Source organism: Condylura cristata, unplaced genomic scaffold, assembly GCF_000260355.1.
Source record: "Condylura cristata isolate star-nosed mole 26May11 unplaced genomic scaffold, ConCri1.0 scaffold00025, whole genome shotgun sequence".
NCBI lineage: Eukaryota > Metazoa > Chordata > Mammalia > Eulipotyphla > Talpidae > Condylura > Condylura cristata.
Genome location: NW_004567126.1, coordinates 8,556,507 through 8,579,705, shown reverse-complemented (window position 1 = coordinate 8,579,705; position 23,199 = coordinate 8,556,507). Strand labels below are relative to the sequence as shown.

Below are 23,199 nucleotides of genomic sequence, written 5' to 3'. Positions count from 1 at the left end.
GCAGCTCCCTAAGCTTCTCCCAGCACTCAGGAAATGCAGAGCGCAATCTGCTAAGTGTCCAAGAGGCGTCTCTCTGCTTCGTCCCCTAACCTTCCTGACGGCTGGAATTTGGACTTCACAGGCCACCTCAGCAACCTCAACCACAAGAGTCACTTGGCCTTTAATGTGGCAATGATGAGGACCTCACCTCCGGAGTGGAAGTCTCTAGGGCTCTGCCTCTCCCTTGTTCTCAGACCCTTCCTGATCCAAAGTTGTGGGTCCACAGAGAGACCCCACTGCTCCCATGGGGAGTGCAGGACACACTCCTTGTGCATAGCAAAGAGCACTCGGCCCAGGGCTGGCACTGCTCACCCCCATGGTCTGTGCTGACTTCACTGCGTACACAATCTGTCTTATTTCCTGAAAGGTGCTCGCCTTGTTCTGTTTAAGTCTGTTTCTGTACAGTGCCTGACAGTTCTTTTTCATTTCAGTGTGCTGCATTTCCCAAATTTGAAGATAACTTTGCTGTCAAGGCCACCAGGGTGCCACGGAGGCGTCACTTCCAACATTGAGAATTTCAGCTCCACTGGAACGGAGCCCAGGTGGTAGGAGGGTAGTGAGAACTTATTCTCCCTTGTTTTCTGTCTCCCCACATACTTTGAACAGACATTCCAGCTCCTTTCAGATGACTGATCTCCCAAGGGTCTCCACTGCCCTCTAAGGAGAAGCATCTGACGTGACAGTTGCCTCTCTCACCAGATGGCAGACCAGCTTGGAGCTCCACACCAGTGATCATCACCAAGTCATACCCCTGGGTGGCACATGTATGGAAAATGGAAACAGCAGAGTGTATAGACATCTGTTGCATGGCAGACTGACGTGGGTGTTTAAAGCATGTAATAGTGAGAGTGGCTGGGATGATAAACTGAGGCAAGTCTGCAAACAATATGGCGGCTCAGAACTTGCTAGAGAGAGGAAAATGCAGCTGACAGACCTCTGGATCAGCACGGGCCATTTCAAATAACTCACACAGAAAAAACAGATAGACCTCGAGGTAAGTCAAAAAGTGAAAGACAGATATCAATTGGTCTCACTCAAGGGCAGAATGCAAAGATCTAAAAAACATACAAATATGGAGACAAAGTTTTAAACTCAATGAAAGAAGATAATGGTTACCAGAGGGCACAGACGGTGGTGGGATGTAGAAGTTGAGGGGGTGGAGGGAGGAACATGTAGTAGTAGTGGCGGTGGTTGGTAGAGATTGGTTCCATATATGTACATATGGAAGAGCAAAAACATAACTCCCAAATTAAAATAAAAATTAAACATGAAATGACCCATAGAGCCAGGGCCCATGGTGTTGTGCTAGCAAGGAATGTTCTAGCCCCAAGAAATAGCAGCACTCATGGACTGGACAATGGCTGAAGTCTGAGTAGACACTGAGACTGCCTCAAACTCTCCCTGTGACCACTGAAGGAACAACACCCTATGTTTAGAAAGGCAGGAGTGAGGGAATCCATGCTAGTGGACCAAGGACGCCATAAACAACTCATGGACTGACAACATAACCATCAAAGCTGGTAAAAGGCAGTTACTAAAGGCCACAGCACACACAGGGACTCCGTGTAGGAGGCCCTAAGTTACCAGTGTGTAGTGTCAAAAAGATCCACCCAGCTCTTGTGGGTGGAGGCCATGGGGTGTCACTGCGAGGTGAGAAGCCACTCACCCATTCCTTGCTGAATCAACCAAGATGGACAGAAATGACTGTAGAGAATGTTGGGGAGGGTCTGGGTTGGTTGGGCAAGTTCAGAACAAGGTCATTAGTATAGTAGCCTTATTTGAAAATGGTTCTCGATTTTTTATGTCTGTTCACTGAAGACCTAACTTCCGATATGTGATAGTGGTTATCTGAGATACTGACATTTCCCAATCCCATTTCTCTTCCCACAAATTTAAATGAACGTAAAAAACTACAAAAGAATATGCCTAAGTGATAGGAACGCAGATGTTTAAAAGACAATGGGAGAGGATGTCAGAAATCTACCCTTTTGTTCATTATATAGATTTAGTTCCAACATAGACTGGTGATACCATTTTGACTAATATTGTTATTGATCTGGGCTCCATTGTGGGGTTAAGAGTGAGGGCATATCCGCAGCCATGAAGCTGAGCTGGGTCTGCTGACCAGCACTCAGAGTCCCCTCTTGCCCACACACAGCCGTCAACTGTGCAAAATGGTCAGAAGTTCCAAGACTTGGACATCAATATTATGAACCACTTTTATGAAAAATAGCCTCTGAAACATGCTAAAAGGTACAGAGAATAAGATGGTCTTGTGGCCTATTTTGGAATATTTCTTTTCTAAACTCCAGTGTGCTAAGTAACCTAAGAAAATTCAGCCAGCACATAGCAAACAACTCATTCATGAGACCAGAGGGTTAGAGATAAACTTAAGTTACTCAGTCCTTAGTCAAGAATCCAGCAGGGGCAGGGCCAGGATGCCTAAGTCGCTGGGTTTTACAGGGATCCAACACAAAGGATGCTGCTTTGCTCCATTAGTGATAGGATGCCAGCCCACTGGTCCAGCTGTCACTCACCTTGCACTATGAGGTGCACCCTCGAGGTCTTGGGGTGGTTGTCTGTCTGCACGGAGCAGGTGTACGGGCCCTCGTCATATACGTCCACATTCTGGATCATGATGCTGTACTGGGTCGGGGTGTTGACCAGAATGATCACACGGGGGTCTATGGACCACTTGTCATTCCCGGCGTAGAGGATGGTGCTGCGGTTCAGCCAGGCCACCCGGGTGACTCGGTCATCTATGGTACACCTGTGAGCGTGAGCGAGGATAGGACAGGGGGAGGGAGCAAAGTACAGGGAGAAGGGAGGGGTGGTGAAGAGGAGGAAGGGGAGAGAAGAGGGGGAGAGGAGAGAGGAGAGGAGGGAGGAGGAACGAAGGAAAGGGACATTGAAGAGGGGTAAGAGGGAAGAAGAGAGTGTTGGGAGATTATATTATAAATGTGGTTGTATTTGGAGGCATAATGAAACAATATAATCCAGTGCTAAAGGGAAACAATTAATCATAGATGCAACTTCCCAAACAGAGGGGAAGAGTGGTCTGAATCTTCCAGAAGAACCATGATGCAAACTCATTTCTATTTGGTTTTGGAACATGTTACATGAATAACTTTGCTGTATATTTGCTTTTCATCCTATCCCCTACCCCAGGCTTCTGTCAAACTTAGTTTATATTTCTTGAGCACATTTATCACCTTGTGGGAAAAGTGGCCTAGGGGCACAGGGGAGAGAAAGGGGATCTGTATTTCAAATAGGTCACAGATAATCCACGGAGCAAATACTTAACTTGTTGGTAAAAAATGGAACATTATTTACCTTCAGACTTCCCTGTGATGATAATCTCCCTATACCCCTCATCTACCCAAAGTCTGTAAATCAGTTTATAACTTGAATTGTGCAAATTTACCTTCAAAAGCCAAAGAATGTTAAGGAGGTCATGGGGACCTCTTGAGGTTTCAGGAAAGGGAAGAAAAAGATGATCAGGCAGAGCTCCTGCCACTCCTTTGCCTATCCAGAGAAGGAACAACGTGGCTATGTCATCTTGTCAAGGGCAGGAGTTGACCTCTGCTTTCTTGCCTTTACCCCTGGGCCCTGGAGAGCAGGCACCATTAAGTAGTCTGTTGCCCACCTCATAGCTATGCCACTACTATAAAGAAAAACTGAACTCACGAGGCTTCCTCCACGTTCTGAGACCCTAATGTATTGTACAGGTTTTTCCCTTTATAGCAACTTTACATTTCAATTATGAAGATCAAACTTCTAGTGGGGACCCCGTACTCCCACCTTCAAAAGCATTTTTTAGGGAATAAATATATTCACCAGGGACAAAGTGGGGAGCAGAACAGGCAGATCGACAAAGTACACTGCTGAGGGGAGCAGCAGTCGGGTCAGGAGAGGTCTGCCATGCCATGTGGATCTCCTTCGGGGCAGGCGGGAATCGAACTCATGTGGAAGTGGCTTAAGCTTCTTAGTGCAGTGCTGTGCCACCAGGGAGGTCCCTAACTGACTTTCTAAAAGACCAAATCCTTGTTTGAATAACTCCTGGTGAAGTTCCAATCATCTAGGTCCAGAAATCAGGATGCCTGGAGGAGGGGGTAATCCAGGCACAGAGTAAAAGGCATCTTCTTCTAGTCAGTGGGGGGATACACAAACCTGGGTGACAAGGTGCAAATTTCCTTTCTTTATGAACCCTTTGAATCATTTTAAGTTAACATTTTTTTTTTTTAAGATTAAGGCAGAGGTGTAAATAGGCATTTTTGGTCTTTTGAGAATATTCACATTTTAAAACCAAAGTGTCAAAATATTCCTTTACATATATATGTCAGAAGAATTTAAATACCATAGTGATTTGAGATTCATGATCATCTATTTTGAAAATTCATGAACAAACTCTGCTTCAACAATCACAAGATGTACATCATTCCTTTTTAAAACTTAAGCTTGTGATTCCAGTCTATGTGCTCTGCAGGATTTTATCCTAATATGCTATTTTATGCTTGAAAGTTTTTTATTGATCAGCTTTCATATTTATGCATATATTCATGCACACTCCAATTTAAATTTATTTTATGTTCTGTGACCATAGTTCTAAGTAATATTTTCTTTTAGAATGAGTTATCATTACAAGGATAATATTGATAAAACAACATAAATATATTGATTGTGCATGATGTTAAGTAACAATTAAACATAAAAAGTAAACTTTTACTGGAAATATAGTTCCAAATGGGATATACATACATAGATACACACACACACACACACACACACACATATATCATTACTGCTAGGATGAGCTAGAGCTCAGGATCAATTCCATTTCTATTTTTGCACTGAAATAAACCTAGTTCACATAAGCAAGGAGATGGAAATAAAAATCTTATGTAGCTATGTCAATCAATTATTTGAACCTTTTCCAAGGTATATGCCAAAAATCACATATATTATATTATTATTTTAATAATATCACAACTGCCAATATAATTAGTCCATCCTTCCATTTAAAGTGATTAATTTGGAAATTTAATCATAACTTACAAAAGGTTTTCTAATCCTGAGTTAGATTCATTCCATTTCTCAATGTCTGGCTATTCTACACTGCCTGTGTTTCACCAGGTCGAATTAAATGAGTAGGGAAGATGTTACTTTTTTATCTAGAAGGACCTTGTTTATACCAATATATTCAGATGGGGAAATCAAAATAGCATTTAATTGCCATATCACATTATCCTCTGTCAACATCTCTTTCCTTTCTTTAAGTTCTAATTCCAAGAGAAAGACAGTGCCAGCTTACTCTGATTTTATGACTGATGACAAAATGTGCCAATGCCTTTAGGCCTTTTCCACTTGACTTTTGTGGGACCCCTTCAAAAGCAATGCACTGTCTATTGCACCTAAGGTAGGTGGTAAAATTGACCAGAAAAGAAAGGAAAACTCTCTCTTGGGTAATTCCTATGTAGGGAGTGGATAGAAATAAATATCAGAATTACAACCCAATCTTGGACATTTTCTCAGAAAGACTGATGTTAGGAAATTTGAGCTCTTGAAATGTATTTTCTTAAAATGATCTTTACTAGTTCCCTTGTCTTAGGATAGAAGACAAGAAATGTGTGGATACAGTTCAAATGACCACAGTCTAACAGGAGCTAACTTTGAAACACATTCTTTAAACTGCACCTTCAGAGACACAATGCACTCTCAGTCTCTTAGTGCCCTGCCCCAAAGCCCCAGGCTGGCAAAGGGTTCCACAGCCATAACCCAGATGCGTGACAGGCCAACTTCCTGAATCTTCAGTGCCTCGTGCGTGGCATGGAGTACTAGTGGAAGGAGTCCTGGATCAAAGCCAGCTCTTTGAGTATGGAAGAGCTGGATGTCCCCAAGTCTAACCTCTAGTGAATGACAGAGTCATTGAATTGGCAGAGTCATCTCCATTGGTGGTGAATTTTTTTCTCACTTGCACTTCCAAAAAAAAATTGTAATTGCTATGCTTCTTGCTTTTTTCTATCACAATAGGATTTTTACACTCTTGTCTGAACACGGGGAAGGAAGGAAAAGACGTCAGCAATATGTGCAAGTGTTTGTCCAACCTGGCTCCTTCCCTGCTGTTATTTATGGTTGTGTCCTGGAGTTTCATAAACAAGAAGCACATGGAAGAGAATTTTGATGTTCAGGAAGGGGGAATCTACGCAGGAATTAGGACAACTTGAAAATGCAGGTATTTAAAATGCAGGTATTTAAATTTTTGATATTCACCCTTCTTGGTCCTTGATAAGACAGCATTCATTAACTATAGATAATGTTTAAAATTGTACAATACTTAGTGTGTGCCTGGAACAAAGGTGAGAATGTTCCATTTATTAAGTCATTTGATCCCATAACTACCCCTTGAGAAATGCTCTCTTATTGTTCATGATTTACAGGTGAAGACACAGACACAAAGTTACTCAGGACTCCCCTAAAGTCCCTAACAGGAACTATCAAAGCAGAGAATTAAAATTCAGACAGCCTGACTGTAGCGTTCTCTTGCTAGAGTTAAAGATGTGATCTACTTCTCAAAAAAAGAAAGTGCTGGTAACTTAAGGACAACCAGAAACACCATCAGCAGTAATTGGCTGGTATACTCAATCAGTTTTGCTCAAATTTATGGGACATATTTAGTTTCCTCATAAGAGACAAAATAACTTAGGAGAACAGGAAAGCTATTTTTAATTGTCTTGAGCATTCTTAAACTACCTCTAGTCATGTGTGAAGTCAGAAGTGGAAATAAGAATCAGAAAGAATATCTGAAAGACATTGAGGAAAGAGATCTTGGTGGGCAAAGATCATTTCCAATTCCACTGAATATGGAACATGTCAAGAACAGGGAGGATAGTTTTGCTTTAGTTCAGAGGAGGAGGTGCATTTAGGGGAAAACCATGCCTAAAATCACTCATCTGCAAACTTCAGTGTGTACCTCAATCTTTTAGAGATGATTCTGGCTCCCTGGGTGGTAGAGGGGCTGAGCATTGCATTTCTAACAAGTTCCCAGATGATGGGGAGGGGGAAGAGTGGGGGGCTCTGTTATGAGGTTCCTCTTTGAGAACCACTGTCTTAAAGAAATCAGAAAATCAAAGAATAAAATCTTCCCCAAATGTACAGATGGCCAGTTTTAAGTGTTTTTTTTTGTTTTTTTTTTTTGCATGTTGCCTCTGAAAGCACAAAATAAAAAAATAAAAAAAAAAGTGCCTTGCTTCACTCAAGTGATATTTAATGAGTGTCTAATGCATACTATGCATGGTTCCAGCACCTCAAAATGCTAAAAAAAAAACTGGCAGATAAAGGTGACATCCCTGGGGATTAAGTCTTACTGACTTACTGAAATGGAGAAAATAAAGAAGTAAATGAGTTTCAGAGGATGCTATGTGGTGAACAATAGGCAGGTCCTGAGTGCATGGGGACCAGGGGCATGTTTGAGATATTACTCAGGTACTGGCTCTCCCTGTCTTCATGTAAGACCTTGGCATGTATACACTTTTAAATAAAAATGCAGTAAGACGCATGTCTGAAAATTATTATTATTATGATTATCTTAAATAATATAATTGTTTATTTTTACATCATTTTGTGCCTTTTCCCATCTTAGTTGTAATCCCTGTGGGCTTCCCAACACCAAATCACCCGTGTGCCATCACAATAGTCCAGTGCACTTCCCTTCCCCTACTGTTTTTGATCCTATTCCCCACTCCACCCCTGTAAAATGTCTCTGGCATATAATTGTTCATTATTATTATTATTATTTTCTATCCTGGTCCTTTATACTCCTTTTATGAGTGAAACCATCTGGCATTTTTCCTTTTCTTTCTGGCTTATTTCACTAAGCATGATCTTGAAAGTTACTATTTTTATAAGATTTATTATTTATGCATATAAGAACTGAGGTGTAAGCCAGAGAGCATAGGGGTGAGAGGATTCACCAGAGACAGAGTGGGGAGCTATTAGACTAACTGAAATACACTGCTGAGTGGAGCAACCGGCAAGACAGGAGAGGTCTGCTGTCCCATGTGGGTCAGCTCCCTGGCTGGGAATCAAATTCATGTTGCAGTGGCTGGAGATAGCTTGATAGTGCTGAGACTTAACCCCCATGCTATCAGGGAGGCCCTGAAAATTATTTCTTTAAGAAAATTATTTTAAAAAAATTATACCTGAATTACATTCATAGAAAGCACAGGTACATTTTGAAAATCTGAGTAGCTGCAGAACAAGTCTTCCAAACCTGCCTCACAGGTGGGTCTCTCCTTTATGGATAATCACATAGAGGTTAGTGTTGAAAAAATTTGACAATAGGCATTTTGAAAAATTGAAGTTAACTAGAAAATGTCTTGATCTTTCACCCACGGTATTGGGATAATACCTAAAATATATTGGATGGCTCTCTGCTTTAAGGATAGACAGTGGCGAGTAGAGTTTAAATTCTAACATGCACTAATCGTACTAAAGCTCCACTCTCTTTGTAATGTGATGTCAGTGTCAAGATCCTGGACTTCTTTAAGGAAGTCCTACTGGATGGATGTAGGAATTTGCTGTACTTACAAATACCACACACACAGGAATGTCAGTGGTCCTCACAACCCCACCCACAATCCACCTGGCAGCTGTTAGGTAAATGATACATAATTGCAATGAAGAAACTATATAAGATAGTGTTTTTCAAATTGGCATCAAAAGAACTCAAGATTGTAGCTAATGATATCATGTTATAGACTAAAAATTGCTAAGAGGACAGATTTAATTGTTCTCACCACAAATAGGTAATCATGTGACATGATGGTTATGCCACAGTAGCATTCATTCATGCATTCTATAATAAATGCATGCATCAGGCCAACATTCTGAACATCTAACCTTGTACATTGTCATATGTTTTTTTTATTTTTTTAAAGATTGATTTTTATTTATGCATACAGAGCTGTGGTTACAGACCAGAGGAAAAGGGCAGTGGGAGAATTCGCCAGAGAGAGGGTGGGGAGCAGAACAAACAAAAACACACTGTTGAGAGGAGCAGCGTGTGAGACAGGACAGATCTGCTGTGCCACAATGGAAACTTAGTATGGCAGGGACATATTTGTAGCCAGGAAAACTGAGCAATGCCAGGATCTGCTGTGGAAACTAGGCCCCAAAAGTCAGAATGAATCCATGTGGGAGAACAAAGTAGTCACAGGCACACACTGATGACAAACGTGTGTTCTCGGGACCATATAATCACTGAAACTTAGACATTGACTGTAATAAAATGTCATCTGTTTCATGCAATTGCTGCTGTTTTTCATTTTAGTGGTTATACATGTTTATACTTTGTATTTTAGAGAATCATTTAAAGGGTAAGGGTAAGGTATTTATACCTGGTTTTAGGGTTTCATGTATATAAAATTAAATATATATATATATATATATATATATATATATATATATATATATATATATACACACTCACCACTGGGAATCTGAGAGACCTATCTCTACCTCATCCCACTCTTCTAGAAAAATCTACAATTTAAGGAATGCTGAGAACTATGATTGGGTTAAACATGATATATTTCTTTAAATTTCCTTTTAGGTTCATCCTCAAAATTAGGTTTTTCTTCTTTTGCTTTTGTTTTGGAATTTGGCTTTTTTTTTTTTTTCATAACTTGAGAGTTAATTGAATTCAGCTAAGAACCTCCCAGGTAGCAAAATATATTAATAACGCCAGCTCACAAAATAGAAGGAAGATTCTGCTTGAGAGAATTGAAAGAGCAATAATAAATGAATTTTTTAAAGGAAAGGGAAGCAGGCAAGTGAAATGAAATATTTTTAGATCAGTTCCCAAGGTATTCTAAATTGCACAAAGCTGTTCTCCTGGGAAGCTTTAACTACTCAGTTATTTCCTGAGTTACAAATACAGCCATCTCCAGTGCACCAACAAGGACCCTAAATTATGTAAGGGAAAACTTGATGATTTGGAGAGTCAAAAATTCAACGGGAGTAATAACACTGCTCGAGCTAATATTTGCTGATAAGAGGTTGGAGCAGAGTGTATAGAGGAGCCAAAGAGAGGGGAGAATGCGAAGAAAGAGCTACTGCTCAGAGCCAGCTCAGCCCAGGGCTTTTCATTAGTGCCACAGACAACCTAAAGAATGTGGACACATGGCAGCGTGGGCAGTTTGTGGCACAGGGGGAGACACACGCCCAGCGACTGCAGTGGGGGAGTCACAGTATAACACACAGTAACACAGTTTGTGTGTGTAAATAAGAGAAGAGTGTTATCCAGGGACAAGTGCGCACAGGAGGATCGCTCTGGAGGAAATAGGGCATTTGAAATAGGGCACAGGAAGGTGTGGGACATCCTGAAAATGGTGCCCCTTGAAGCAGAAAATCAGCATCAGGATGATGATGTACTGTGGCTTCAGCTATAGCCAGTGATGGATGAGTCCATCAGAACGGTGCTTACTGCACCCGGAAGCCGGCAAGGGGAACTTCCTATCTCTCCACTCCCCCTGCCGCCAGTCCAGCACAGGGGTTTCCATTCGTGCTGTTTCCAAAAGCAGCACACACACCTTGACACCCCAGGGAGGCAGCTGCAGAAGGCAACTTTGAACACAGCATTTGACACCATGAAGGAAAAGGAAGGGACTGATTTATGTGGTAAGAAGATTATACCAAGACATGGGAAACTTTTACAACCACAGAAGTGCATGTCTGTGGGAAGAGAGAGGAGAATTTTCCCCTCACAGGAATAGAAGGTATGTTCATAGCTGTTTTCAGCAGAGTATGTGGCTGAAAACAGTTACGAATAGAAACGATAGGCAGAAAGGAAAGAGAAATCTCTCCGAACAAAATGTGTCATCAAGCTGACTTCTTCCCAAGTTGCTGTACATTCACAGGGTGTGTGCGTGTTGAAAGGTAACTTTATTTATTTTCCTAGAAGACAGAGGCAAAGCCAGAGCAACAGCAACCAAAGCATCCTAAGCGACAGTGTCTGCCATCAAGAATCTTATGGTCTTAGGCAAACAATAGAATACGAGAACATTATAAAGATACCCTGACCCATTCATGGAAAAAACAAAAAGTATAAATTTACCCACGTATTTAACAAAAGCTCTTTAAGTACCTACTCAGGGCCAGATTCTCTATTATTAAGGATACGTATTATTAAGGATATGATGTTGAACAGAAAATATCTGTTTCTGCACTCCTGGTATATTCAGATTTGTGGAAGCATCAGACAATCAACAACCTGACAGTTTAACTGTAGTTGCCTTTGTAACTACAAAGTGAACTGAACATACCACCAGATTAGGATATTCAGGTGCAAGGATGCTGTGGAATCCATGCTCATCTACACAGTCTAGAGACAGGCTTTTTTGAAGCTGTGACAATCTATAGGGGAAAACTGAGATAGAAGACCAGGCACAGGTGTGAAGTGCAGGTGGTATTTTAGATAGAGCATAGGACAGGAGTACAGCCCTGGGTCAAAAGTGGACTCTGGAGATAAACAGAATGGAAGCTAGAGTGGCCAATACAAGAGAGATAAGGCAAAGGGTAGATTCTAAGAGGCTGGAGGAGCATGTATTGGCAGTAAAGTCTGCATTGCATTCTGGGTATGATGGGGAAGTCCTGAAAAGGAGGAAGTAGAGATGACATGATCTCAATTATGCTTTCTATAAGAATATGCTGGACTTCCTTTGGAGAAAGAACAGGACAAGAGGAAGAAGGCCAGCAAGGGATGATTGATCCCTGCAAACATGGAAGAATAGGCACATGACAAGAGGGTCAGAATGAAGGAAGCAGAGAAGGAGTAAATGGGGAGTGAAGTGTTAATGACAATATCTATAGCCAACACTTTGAAGATGTTGACAACAAGAATGGAAGAGAAAAGGGAGCCAGAAAGACTTTGGGTTCTTCAAAGTCTTGTTTTAAGATTGGAGACACTTGGGGAATTATTTATTCATTTCATAAATGTTTTCTGAATACTTACTAGAGAAGTAGGACAGCTAAAATTTTTAAATAACCACATATTACCCATACATCTCATTAATGTACTAGGTCTGGATGGGAACCAAACTTCTATATTTTGAAAAAAACTCTGCAATTAGGTAGATGTGCAGTCAACACTTGAAGCATCCTCATGCTGGGCACAGAGATACAGCTTTTAGTAAGGACCAGCCTCTGACATTGCAGTATATCTGTATATCCTGATGAGACTGAGCCTGTGGAAAGGGAGCAAGAGATAATGAAGGGGAAAAGGGATACATGCAGAGAGAAATTGCAATAAAGAAAATAGAAACTAAAACACAGAATTGAAAGACAGTCAATGTTTCAATGTTATATATATATAAACAGAAGATATTATACCACAAGAGAAGAAATAATTAATAGAAACATATTTGTGAGTCTGGTTGTGGGAAGCAAGGAGGCTAGCAAGTGATGGTTTCTATTTTCTCCAAAACAGAGAGCAAAGTTAGCAGTTCATGGGTAAAAGGAGAGTAGATGAGAGGAGAAGGTAGATATAGGAAAAGCAAAATAGCCATTGCAGACTAGACAATGAGAGCCACATTCTGGGAGAACTATCTTAAGATTCTTTGTGGTGTTGAAATCCCATTTATAGTTGGTGATCAAGAATTTGTAGGAGTAATACTCTACCAGGTTTGAGGACCTGCTGTAACACAGTTCAGTTGCTCTCCCACAGGCTAAGAATGTGGTGGTTTGGTGCATCCAGTGTTGGAGTATTCCAGATGAACAAAAGCAGAGATTTAGGGAAGTGAAAATTATTCCAGCTCTGGATATCAGGAATTCTTTCTGTTTGATTTTTACACCCTTTAGACACACACCATGCTTTTTTGAGATCTTCCTTCTTTCCTTCCTGGCACCATAAGTTGTTCCAAGCGCTTGTATTTCCCTGCCCAGTCCTACAATCTACCACTTCTCAAAATATCCCTAGTTGCTTTTATGGGAAAATGGTATTTAGGAATCAAGATCTAGGCACCAAATGTTTTGCATGGAATGTGATTACTTCCAGGTTCTTCCATTTTCCTTTAAAGCAATAAAATAAATAACAGCATTGGATCACCTAAAGAGTAAATAAAAATTAATGAGTTCGAACAAGGAGAAAGGGAGGAAAGAAAGAAGGACAGATCTCCTTATAGTTCTTCCTACAGCAACTTAACTAGTTGTGATAGGCAAGGTCCACTGTTGGATGCTAACATTATTGGATGAAAGTCCAAGAACAGGATATCTACACAGTCTCAAAGTATATCCATCAACACATGTCTTAATTATAAAGTGAAAAACCCAGCACTTGCCAGATGGACTGAGTACTCAAGGTTAACATTGCCACTAGACAATATCTTACCAAAAATATAATCCAGAGGAATCAAAGAAGCCCACATTGAGGGAAATGAATACTCCTCAAATCTCAAGGTTACTAAAGACAAGACTGAGAAACTATCATCAGTTTTAAGAGACTTGAGGAATACAACTCACGTAATGCAGAATCCAGGAATAGGTCTTGGAACAAGAAAAGGACAGCAGTGGAAACACTGACAAAATTTTAATACAGGTCCATTTTTTAATTTATAGTAAAACACAAATCTTAGTTTCTAGTTTTTATAATTGTACTATGTTTAGTTAACATTGGTGAATACTGGGTATTAGATAGATGGGAATTCAACTCAGTTTTTCCAACTTTATGTCCAAAAAGAAAGAAAAGCAAAATAATCAAGTATAGGAAAAATGAAGATTGGACGGACTGATGGATAAAGAGAAACAGTTTTCTTGTACTAGAAGTCTTAATGAAGTCCTTGAGCAAATGAGCTAGAATGGAAGAGACTGTACAGGATGGACAGTAGGAAATATGGAGACCACACAGTGATGATGGAAGTCCCGAGTGCTTCTTGGGCTTCAGTGGTTTATATAAATCGAGCTCTAGAGAGATGGTACATTGTGGGGTGAAGGAGATGGCATAGGCACAGAGAAGGGTTTTCTCACTTTTTAAAGATTTACTTGTATGTATTTATGAAGACAAGTGCTGTGTGTAGGCCAGAGGTGCAGGGGTGAGAGGATTCACCTGAGACAGAGTTGGGACCTGAACAGGCAGATGTACTAAAATACACTGCTGAGGGGAGCAATGGGTGAGATAGGAGCAGTCTGCTGCACCATATGTAGGACAGCTCCTTGGCCGGGAATTGAACTCAGGCCTTAGGAGTGATAACACTGAGACTTAACACCCGGACCAACAGGGAGGACCTGGATTTTCGACTTCTGATAAATAAGTCTAGAAGAGGTGTTTAATTAGCCTGTCAGCTCTCCATTTCCCCCTTGATCAAGCAGGATGAACATATTTAGCTCAGCTGTTCAGTGTCACTATGAAGCTGAATGAATTAACACATGCACAAGAGTCATACTTATACCTGGCAACCAGCAAATATTACTTGAACAGAGACTGTTTTATTACTAACAACAGAGAACTCTTGCTTCATTTGCAAAACTATAATTCAGTCTCTGTTATTTGTTCACCAAGTGATTCTGAATCCATTTACTTATCATTAGCCAAGAAGATCTGAAGCCTTCTCTTTCTGTATTTTAAATCTGATTTAAGGTGGTTTGAGCCCAGTTTCAAGGCAAATGATACTGCCAGCTAATAGATGAGAAGTAACATGTGATTTACATTTTCTGTATCACTAGCAAACTCATCCAGTGTTTTACCTATACATTCTTTTCCTATTAATATGATTTTTTTTCTGAAATTTTTCATTCTTTAGAAGTATTCTGTACTTGACCTATGTAGAGCTCTGAAATGGGATTTCATTTCCCTCTGAGGTTTATTTTCTCAGCTAAATCCACACAGACAACTTTAAGTTTGTATTTTTATCAGGCCTCACTCACAGTGTGTTGACATAGTAGTTGATGGGTTAGTTCCGAGATTGATGACCAGTAGTTGGTAAAATGCTGTATTTCTAAAAATACATAATTGAGAGATCAAGCAATACAATTGTGCACACCTGAAAGAGAATTCAGTTGGCTCATCAGCACCAGTGTTTCATGCAGTCACGACCTTCTCCTGGGCAGCTACATGCTAGAAATAGGACAACACTTGGTCAAGAAGAATGAGAGATGCACCCACTCCACTCTGAAGCAGACTGAGGCATTACTGAAATCAAATACAAACTTTGTCAGTGCCAAAGGGGTTGAGAAAGAGAATCGGGATAATATTGTAATTGAATGAATGACTCCAGGGCAGAATTTTAGAGGGGTACATTCCTTTCCTTAAAGAGACACACTGAGGGACCTCCCTGGTGATGTAAAGGGTTAAGTCTCAGTGCTATCTAGCCATCTAGCTAGCTTGTGTTGGATCCCTGCCAGGGAGCTGACCCACATGGCACAGCACATCTCTCCTGTCTCACCTGCTGCTTCCCTCAGCAGTGTATTTCAGTAGATCCATCTGTTCTATTTCCCACTCTGTCTCTAGTGAATCCTCTCACTGCCCCACTCCCCCCCAACTCCCTTATCTCTGGATTATACCGTAGCTCTTGTATGCATAAATAAAATAAATCTTAAAAAAAAAAAAAAAAGAGACATACTGACTCACAGAATGTGGAGGACAGCCGGACCTTCCTTGGTGGTACAACAGGTTAAAGCACAGTACTATGAAGCTGTACACAGCCACTGCAGCATGAGTTCGATCCCTGGCCAGGTTGCTGACCCATATGGTGTGGCAGAACTCTCCTGTCTTACTCGCTGCTCCCCTCAGCAGTATATTTCAGTACACCTGCCTCTTCTGCTCCCCACTCTATCTCTGGTGAATCTTCTTACCCCCCGAACCTCTGGCCTGCACCACAGTTCTAGATGTATAAATAAAATTAAAAAAAAAAAAAAAAGAGGAGGGCACCAATGAAAAGTGACCATCTAAAGTGTCACTCTTGGAGGATAAGCCTGGTCTAGGCAAAGTTACCTACACAGGTCCCTGCACTGGGCACACCACTGGGGGCTGATTGTCTTCTACTTGGCACCACCCCTGGGCTTTGAGAAGCCTCCATTCTTTCCCCTTTTTCCTCCGTGACTTCATGTTAGAAAGTTGTGCTACAGTATAAGGCAAAGCCATTTCAGAAGGAATGAGTCTTTGGGTAAAGAAGAAAAGTGCATTTTAAGATTAGAAAGATAAAAGTCTCCCCTTTCCCATCAGCCAGCCCAATAGTGTTTCTTGCACCCCTGGTCCTCACCAGCCATGTGGAGTTCCACAGGGAGCTGTAAAAGGCAAGGGGGTGCACTCGCTTTCCCACAAGCAGGCGCTTGTCTTATATAGCTGTTGCAGAAGCTGCCTGTGGCTAGTCTTATATAGCTGTTGCAGAAGCTGCCTGTGGCTAGTCAGAGATGCTTTGAGAAGTCACCCAGCGCAATCCCCGTTATTTATCTGTCACCTGGCTCCCACTCTGCTGTCCCTTCCTCCACCTCCCAAACAGCTTTAAGACTGAGACTCACAATTTGTTCATTACAGTTGGCAAAAAGTGAGCAAGATGAAATTAAAATGTTTCCCCAGCACACACCATTTTAATTCCATTCAATAGATTATCCTGACATATTTACTCACGGCCATGTCTGTCTTAGTATCATCCATGGAAAAGTATAAATTAAAATTTTAAATTAAAAGCAGAGAGTCTGGGGAGCTTGATATCTTTTTGAAGAATGGAGCAAGTCAGCCATAGGCTCTGAGCACGAGCACCGTGGGAGCTAAGACTCTGGCACAGCAGAAATTACAGCCCACAGAGTTCCTTGCAAATACCGTCCTACATATAATGTAAGGGATCATGGGATCCCAAAGACACGCAAACCTCAAGGTCATTCTTCTTTCTTCAGAAATGTGCGTAAACAAACTCCTCCCCTTTGGGTTTCAGGTAAAGCATAACAGAAACTTCTAGGAGACTGATTTATTTATAAAACCAAAAAAAAAAAATGCTGAGAATTGATTCACTTTTATCCTGTCTATGGGATTTCTGTGTAATATACTGGTTAAGAGAGAAATATTTTAGTTAGAGGTATAGGGTTCCAGTCCCAGTGACAAGCAGGTAATTTGCCAAACTCTTGACCCTTCACGAACAACAGTTTCCTCAATGGAAACAGTATTTTAAAAACTAGGGAGAGCATAGCAAATAGCCAATATGTGTTTGCCAATGTTATTTATAAAATTAAAGAACCATGTTATCTCAAACCCTATCATAATTTGACTTTTCTTTAGTGGTCATTTCCCAATGTCTACATATGCCAGTTACGAAGTTTTGAACATGAAATAGGTCAGCTGCTTCAAAGAGGTGATCTTTGAATCCCATCCCTCAGGTGGTACAGCTGCAGTGATTGTGTAAAGTGTGAAGAGAGATTGTGCGTGATTATGTGACTGTGACTCCATGTCCAGTGAATGTGCTTGACTGGCCTCATGCCAGGCCGAAAAGCCCACACATTTGAATGCAACCTTATTAGGAAGTTTTAAAAACAAAACCTGCCTTAGTCAGACAAAAAGGTGGGACTACAGGGAAGAGGAGGATTGAGGAGTGATATTGGCACCTGTTCTTCTCCATTCTTAAAAGCCCTTCTCAAAATGTCAACTCAACTGTTTAAAAATATATGTTATATATATTTTAATAAGGTAGTCATCTTTCCCAGAACAATGGCTTATTTTATATAGGTTATGCAAACTAACTCCCCTTTAAAAAGCTCAATAGAAGGAGGGTAATAAAAAACAAACAAACAAACAACAACAACAACAAAAAAAAAAACCACAACTCTTTCCTGGGCCATGTAGGGCCCAGAGAAAGGAATTCCCTTGGGGCAGGGAAGTCAGAGAATGAATTTTCACAACTGTTCACAGTTTGGGTCCAGAGAGCTGATGTTTTCAGTTTATATCACCAAGAGTTCTGGGCCACAAGGTGCCAGTCAGGGAGAGAGAGGGTGTTGTATTCTTCCCTCTTGGGACTCTCTGATTTGCTCAGAGGGAACCAAAAGAGCAGGGAGTTTGCCCAGCAAGCCATCTGAATTTCTCTGGTCTTTCTCATTATTTTCATGTGTGGAGGAAATGGCAGAAACACATACTCTGTATACTCCAAATGTGTGTAATACACTGAGGTGGGCTGAGCTTATGAAGCTTTGTGGAAAGGATCACTCTGGGGCCTCCATGGTGGCCTAGTGATTATGTTAGTGCTATCGCCACTACTGCCTGAGATCAATCCCTGGCCAGGGAGCTGACCCATATGGCACAGCCTGTTCTGCTCCCCAGTCTCTCCACTCTCTCCGGTGAATACTCTCACCTTCCACACCTCTGGCCCACACCCCAGTTCCATACACACACACACACACACACACACACACACACACACACACACGAATCACTTGCTCCTGAAGGTTTAAAAAGTAAACCATGAAAGTCCAGTTAGTTATTGTAAATGTCTTGATTGTGTTGTGTTCAGGTGAATATTGAATATAATCATGCACATTATGAGCACTCACTGACTACCCATTCTTTTTATTCTTTTGACATCTTCTTTGTAACACTTCATTATCTGATACTAAACAGATCTCTTGTCCATGCTCTTAAAATATGACCTTGCATTGCTCTTACCACCAGGGTGTCCTGGGCCTCCTACACCCCCCTATACAAATGTCCACTACCCAAGTCCTAGTGAGGCCATGTGTCCGGAGTGAAGACTCCTTCCACTCAAATTAACTGAAGGAAAGCAGGCAGAGTCTGGTTAAGTTAAGCCCTAGGGGATTCCAGCAGAGTGGAGAATTACTCCTGTCTCAGTTCATTATAATGAATAATAAAGAGATACTTACATGTGCTTTTTGGTAAATTATTCATCTTGTGCACTGAAGAATCAGGGCAGTAATACGTAAGGGAGACAACGGGTACTTCTGGATTCCTATAAATACTCCATCTAAAGCCTTTCCAAAGGCCCATCCCCTTTCCTTATTAAGGCATAAAATCGTTGAGATCTTGGAAAAAAGAGGCTTATATCAGATACTTTCCCTCCCTTTTGGCTCTGTGTGTGCAGCTCCCCATAAAGCTGGGGATGTTTATAACATATTTGTAATTTTATTGTAGGTCTAAAGTCACTTAAGCAACCTGAAGAGCTTAGTGGGACCTCCATTTTGCCATCTGCAGCCATCTTCAGGAGGTATTTAGGAGAATGAGAATTATGTGTAAGCCAATAAAACTCCTTCAGGACCCTCCATCTAGCATGTTCAACTACAGCCCTGATCTCTCTCTTCTAAGGCTAGACCTAAAGGCTTCCTGAAGTAGAGAACACACTTAATGTGGCTCCTGCCTTGACGTAGGCCGCACAACCAATACTGTTTATGACATGATCCGGCATTGGAGAGACTCCCAAAGAAGACGAGGGGTTTTCTAAACCTCCAAAGAAGATGAAACCATGGGATCCTCCACAGAAACGCCTGCGGAAACTTCCTCATTTGTTCTTGGGTAATAATAGTCTAAAAATTGGTTATATGATTGGCCAATCTAAATTAACTTGGGTTAAAGTATTAATTGGCATGATACATAACAAATTAACATAGCAGTAGGCTAGGAAAAACAGGTTGTGGCTCTGAAGACAATGGGGAACAAAATTGTGTTAAGCTAACTGTGGCGGGTGACTGGAATCTCACCCGGGGGGTGTGTTTGCGGCATAAGTAGATTTGCTGGTGTGCTCTAGAGGTCAGCACTTCACAGGTGACATGGAGGTTAGATACCTTTAGCTTAGACCAGACTAAGATAGACAATGATTACAGGAGTTAGATAAGAATGATAAGTTGTAAAGTAGAACTTCAAGGAAGACAATATATTAGTAATATTCTTAGGAATACATGATTTTTAGAACAACAGGATGTAGGGATGGGGATCTATGTTAGGGAGTTAGTAAGGTGGTTAAACATTACCAAATATCCCAGGTGATTGGTTATGCTGGAAAATGAGGTACATTTAGAAGACTTGCTTGTTTCTATGTTTTTCTTAAGATGGCCAAATATGTTTCTTTCCAGTACAAGGTCATGGGGGTCTCTAAGTGACTATGAAAAATATGTAATAATTATTTTTTACTTTGCTTCAATGCTTTTGTTGATGTGACCTCACTGCCTGCTTCAACATATAAAGGCCTGCTGAGATGCTCAGTAGGAGATGCTTGCACCAACTAGTGTCAGTGTCTGCCTCAACTGCTCATTTTGCTGATGCTGCCTCATCCTTTGGGGAAAAGACCCCTGACTGCCTATTTGTCAGAGCTGAACTCCAATATTCCATGTTTCCTATATGTTCATGCTGAAAACACAACATTTCCACGTGTTTTTGAAAACCCTTGCCAAGAACTTTGCCATCACTATGTTCCAGGGTCAAGGAACCTGGGTCAGTGAGAGATCCTGGGCCTTAGATCTCACCCATTCTAGAAATATAAGATTTTGGTTTGTCTGTCTTCTCTTGTCCAAGTTTTGGAAAAATAAAGTCTTACTTGTTATTTGTCCTGTTGATAATTCTAATCATTCATACCTACTAAAAATAAAGATAACATAGTTAACCCTAAATGCCACCTTTTGCCCAAGACACTTGCCCTTATACCTGAGAGTGGTGTTGTCCTTCCTTATACTGGGGACAGTTAATGATATACTTAACAACTTTTGTTTTCCATTAAAGAACATGGGTAGAGTTCAGAGCTGAGATTCATATACAAAATAAAGCAAGAAAATGCAAAAGTTAGAAAGAATGAAAACGATGATGGTTATGAAATAGTGTCACATACAGGGATATCGGGGAGCAAAGGAAATCATCATGTACCCATTTCTGTACTTCCTGAACTGGCCAAGGAATTAAAATGGCACTACTTGCTTGAGTAAAGGGGAAAAAAAATCAATTTAGTAGCATATATATGATGAATATATGATGAATTTAAAACTATAACAGAACAGACTTGGGATATTTATCTGACTTTAAAGACCTAGGATATTGAGGAGGAGATATCATACCATGGAAAAGGAAGGGTTTTCCCCATCTTTACTCTTAGAGACAGAACATGATCACTGATAGAGCTAACACTGAGTGACACCCCCCCACCCCCAAGAACATTTTTCAGGCCTATTTTCAGTATATTCAGAAAAACCTATCTGAATTTCTCCTTCTAGTCAATTTTGGGAAATTGACTAGAAGGAGAAAGAAGTCTATGGGAGGGGGTGAAACAACAGTATCAAAAAATGTCTAACTATTCTCAAAACTCAGGAGAGAAATGCAGAATGACAGCTCTGTAAGTAGCAAGAGTCAAGAAACTGTACAAGAGATTTCCCCAACAAACAAGAGTCATGATAAGACTGTTCAAATAACTTTCGGTTTCTTAGTTGCATTCACATTCCAATGTGGCTACGGAAACTAAGAGCAGTCCTATTTTCAAAAGGGAATGGGTGAAGAGAGTCCTCAGTTGTTCATGGGGAAAATCACACTTTGCTGTGGCCTTTGAATATGGGCAACTATACTCAGACAAGAACACTTACCATAAACCATTTAGAAGTCTACAGGGAGAATTTTCCTATCCATCTATTCTCTCCTTTTGATGACTTGTCAAAACAACAATCTCAAATTTTCTCAGAAGCAGAGTTGAGACTACAAACTGAATAGTAATTATACAGCCTAGGCACCAAGAGGTGTAGTTCTATAATTCCAAAAAAAGCTTCTTTCTATTGCTTCTTCTCTGCCCTTCTTCCCTCCCTTGCTCCTCCATCCTTTCTAGTCTCTCCTTCTCTCTCTCTACTAACCCCCTATTAGCAATTTACCAGGACCTTCCTTTATCTCTGCAATCCACTTCTACCCTCTTCCAATTGACCAGTATTATGAAAACTATATTGTAACCATTCAAGAAGTAAATGGATGAAGAGACTTCAAAGTGTTTAGATAAAGCAGACAAGCTCTGACAAAGCTAGATAATAAACCAGGCCAGGAGGTTTTCCCTTGAAGGAATCTAATTAAGAACAAAGGCAACTGTACATTAACATTCTCCTCAAGGCATGGCATTCACCTCTGAAGAAATTGTATTCTTGTAAATCCAAGAGAAACTATAGTGCCAGAGCAAATAAGGGGAGCAGAGAGAGCTAGGCAGGCTTGTATGTTGCTGTGGGTGGAAGGACCATCGAGGGAACAGAAATTAAAAAGCGTCTGAAACAGGAAGTGCTCAAATTTGCAGGAAGCTCAGCCAGGTCCAACAGATGGCCAGGGAGGAAACTGGCATCATTCAAGGCTGAACTTTTTTGGCAGAGGGATAGCCCCAGTGAATAATCAGATTTATCTTGTTTGGTATTCTTTAAATGGAAAATTGGCCAGTTTGAGTTGCTGATCTCTTGTCAAAGAGGAAATGTCACTCTAAATCCATGTGTACACGCCAAGAGACTGAAGGTAGAGAGACTCATGTCTTATAAAATTAATAAATTTCCAAGATAACTTTTGATAACTCAGAGGGGTGCTAATTTTTCAATAAACTTCATTTAATTTTTAAGATCATAAAACTTCTGAGTTAAAATTTTCATTTTATTTAGACCATTTAGAAAGTTTATGAAAAGGAGTTTATTAAACATAATGATGTTAATATAGCATAGTTAGGGTCCATCCACCTTGCTAAAGCCCACATACCTGTAACACAAGTTACACAAGCCAGTGTTATTTCTCTGTGATAAACCTTTATGAAGATGAAGAAAATTATACTATTCTTTCTAAATCACCGCATTTTGAGGCCAAGCTTTTCCACTTAGCATCTTTAAATAAGACACTATCCATTTGTCAGTTCCTATGTGTTTTACAAAATAGCATCCTCCAACAAGAGAGACCATACTTGAAAGGACATTCATGTTAAAGAGCAATTAAAAGCTTAGTAGTCTAATTTTTGTCATGCCTACAAATAAGATCGCATGACTGTGTGCCTTATATCATTGTTCAACTGTATTTATAGATAAAACATAAATTTAGCTACATATTTGAGTTATTTCACTCTGATACTTTATACACACACACACACACATAAAATGTATACCTCCGCACTTCCAGACAGGATATTTAATTCTGTAGTTAAGTATATTCTGGGCTAATGGAATGCTTACACACTGCTATTTGATGTCATA

At 40.5% G+C, this 23,199-nt stretch overlaps 1 protein-coding gene across 15 annotated transcripts in view; it reads right to left on the bottom strand.

Moving 5' to 3' along the window:
- The window catches only part of OPCML (opioid binding protein/cell adhesion molecule-like), a 1,053,884-nt gene that overhangs the window by 219,514 nt on the left and 811,171 nt on the right, over nucleotides 1–23,199 (bottom strand). For all 15 annotated transcript variants that reach the window (XM_012729778.1, XM_004689084.2, XM_012729785.1 and 12 more), the window contains one exon: nucleotides 2,577–2,809. In XM_012729778.1, the coding sequence (XP_012585232.1) occupies nucleotides 2,577–2,809 (233 nt within the window). The remainder of the gene's footprint in view (nucleotides 1–2,576; nucleotides 2,810–23,199) is intronic.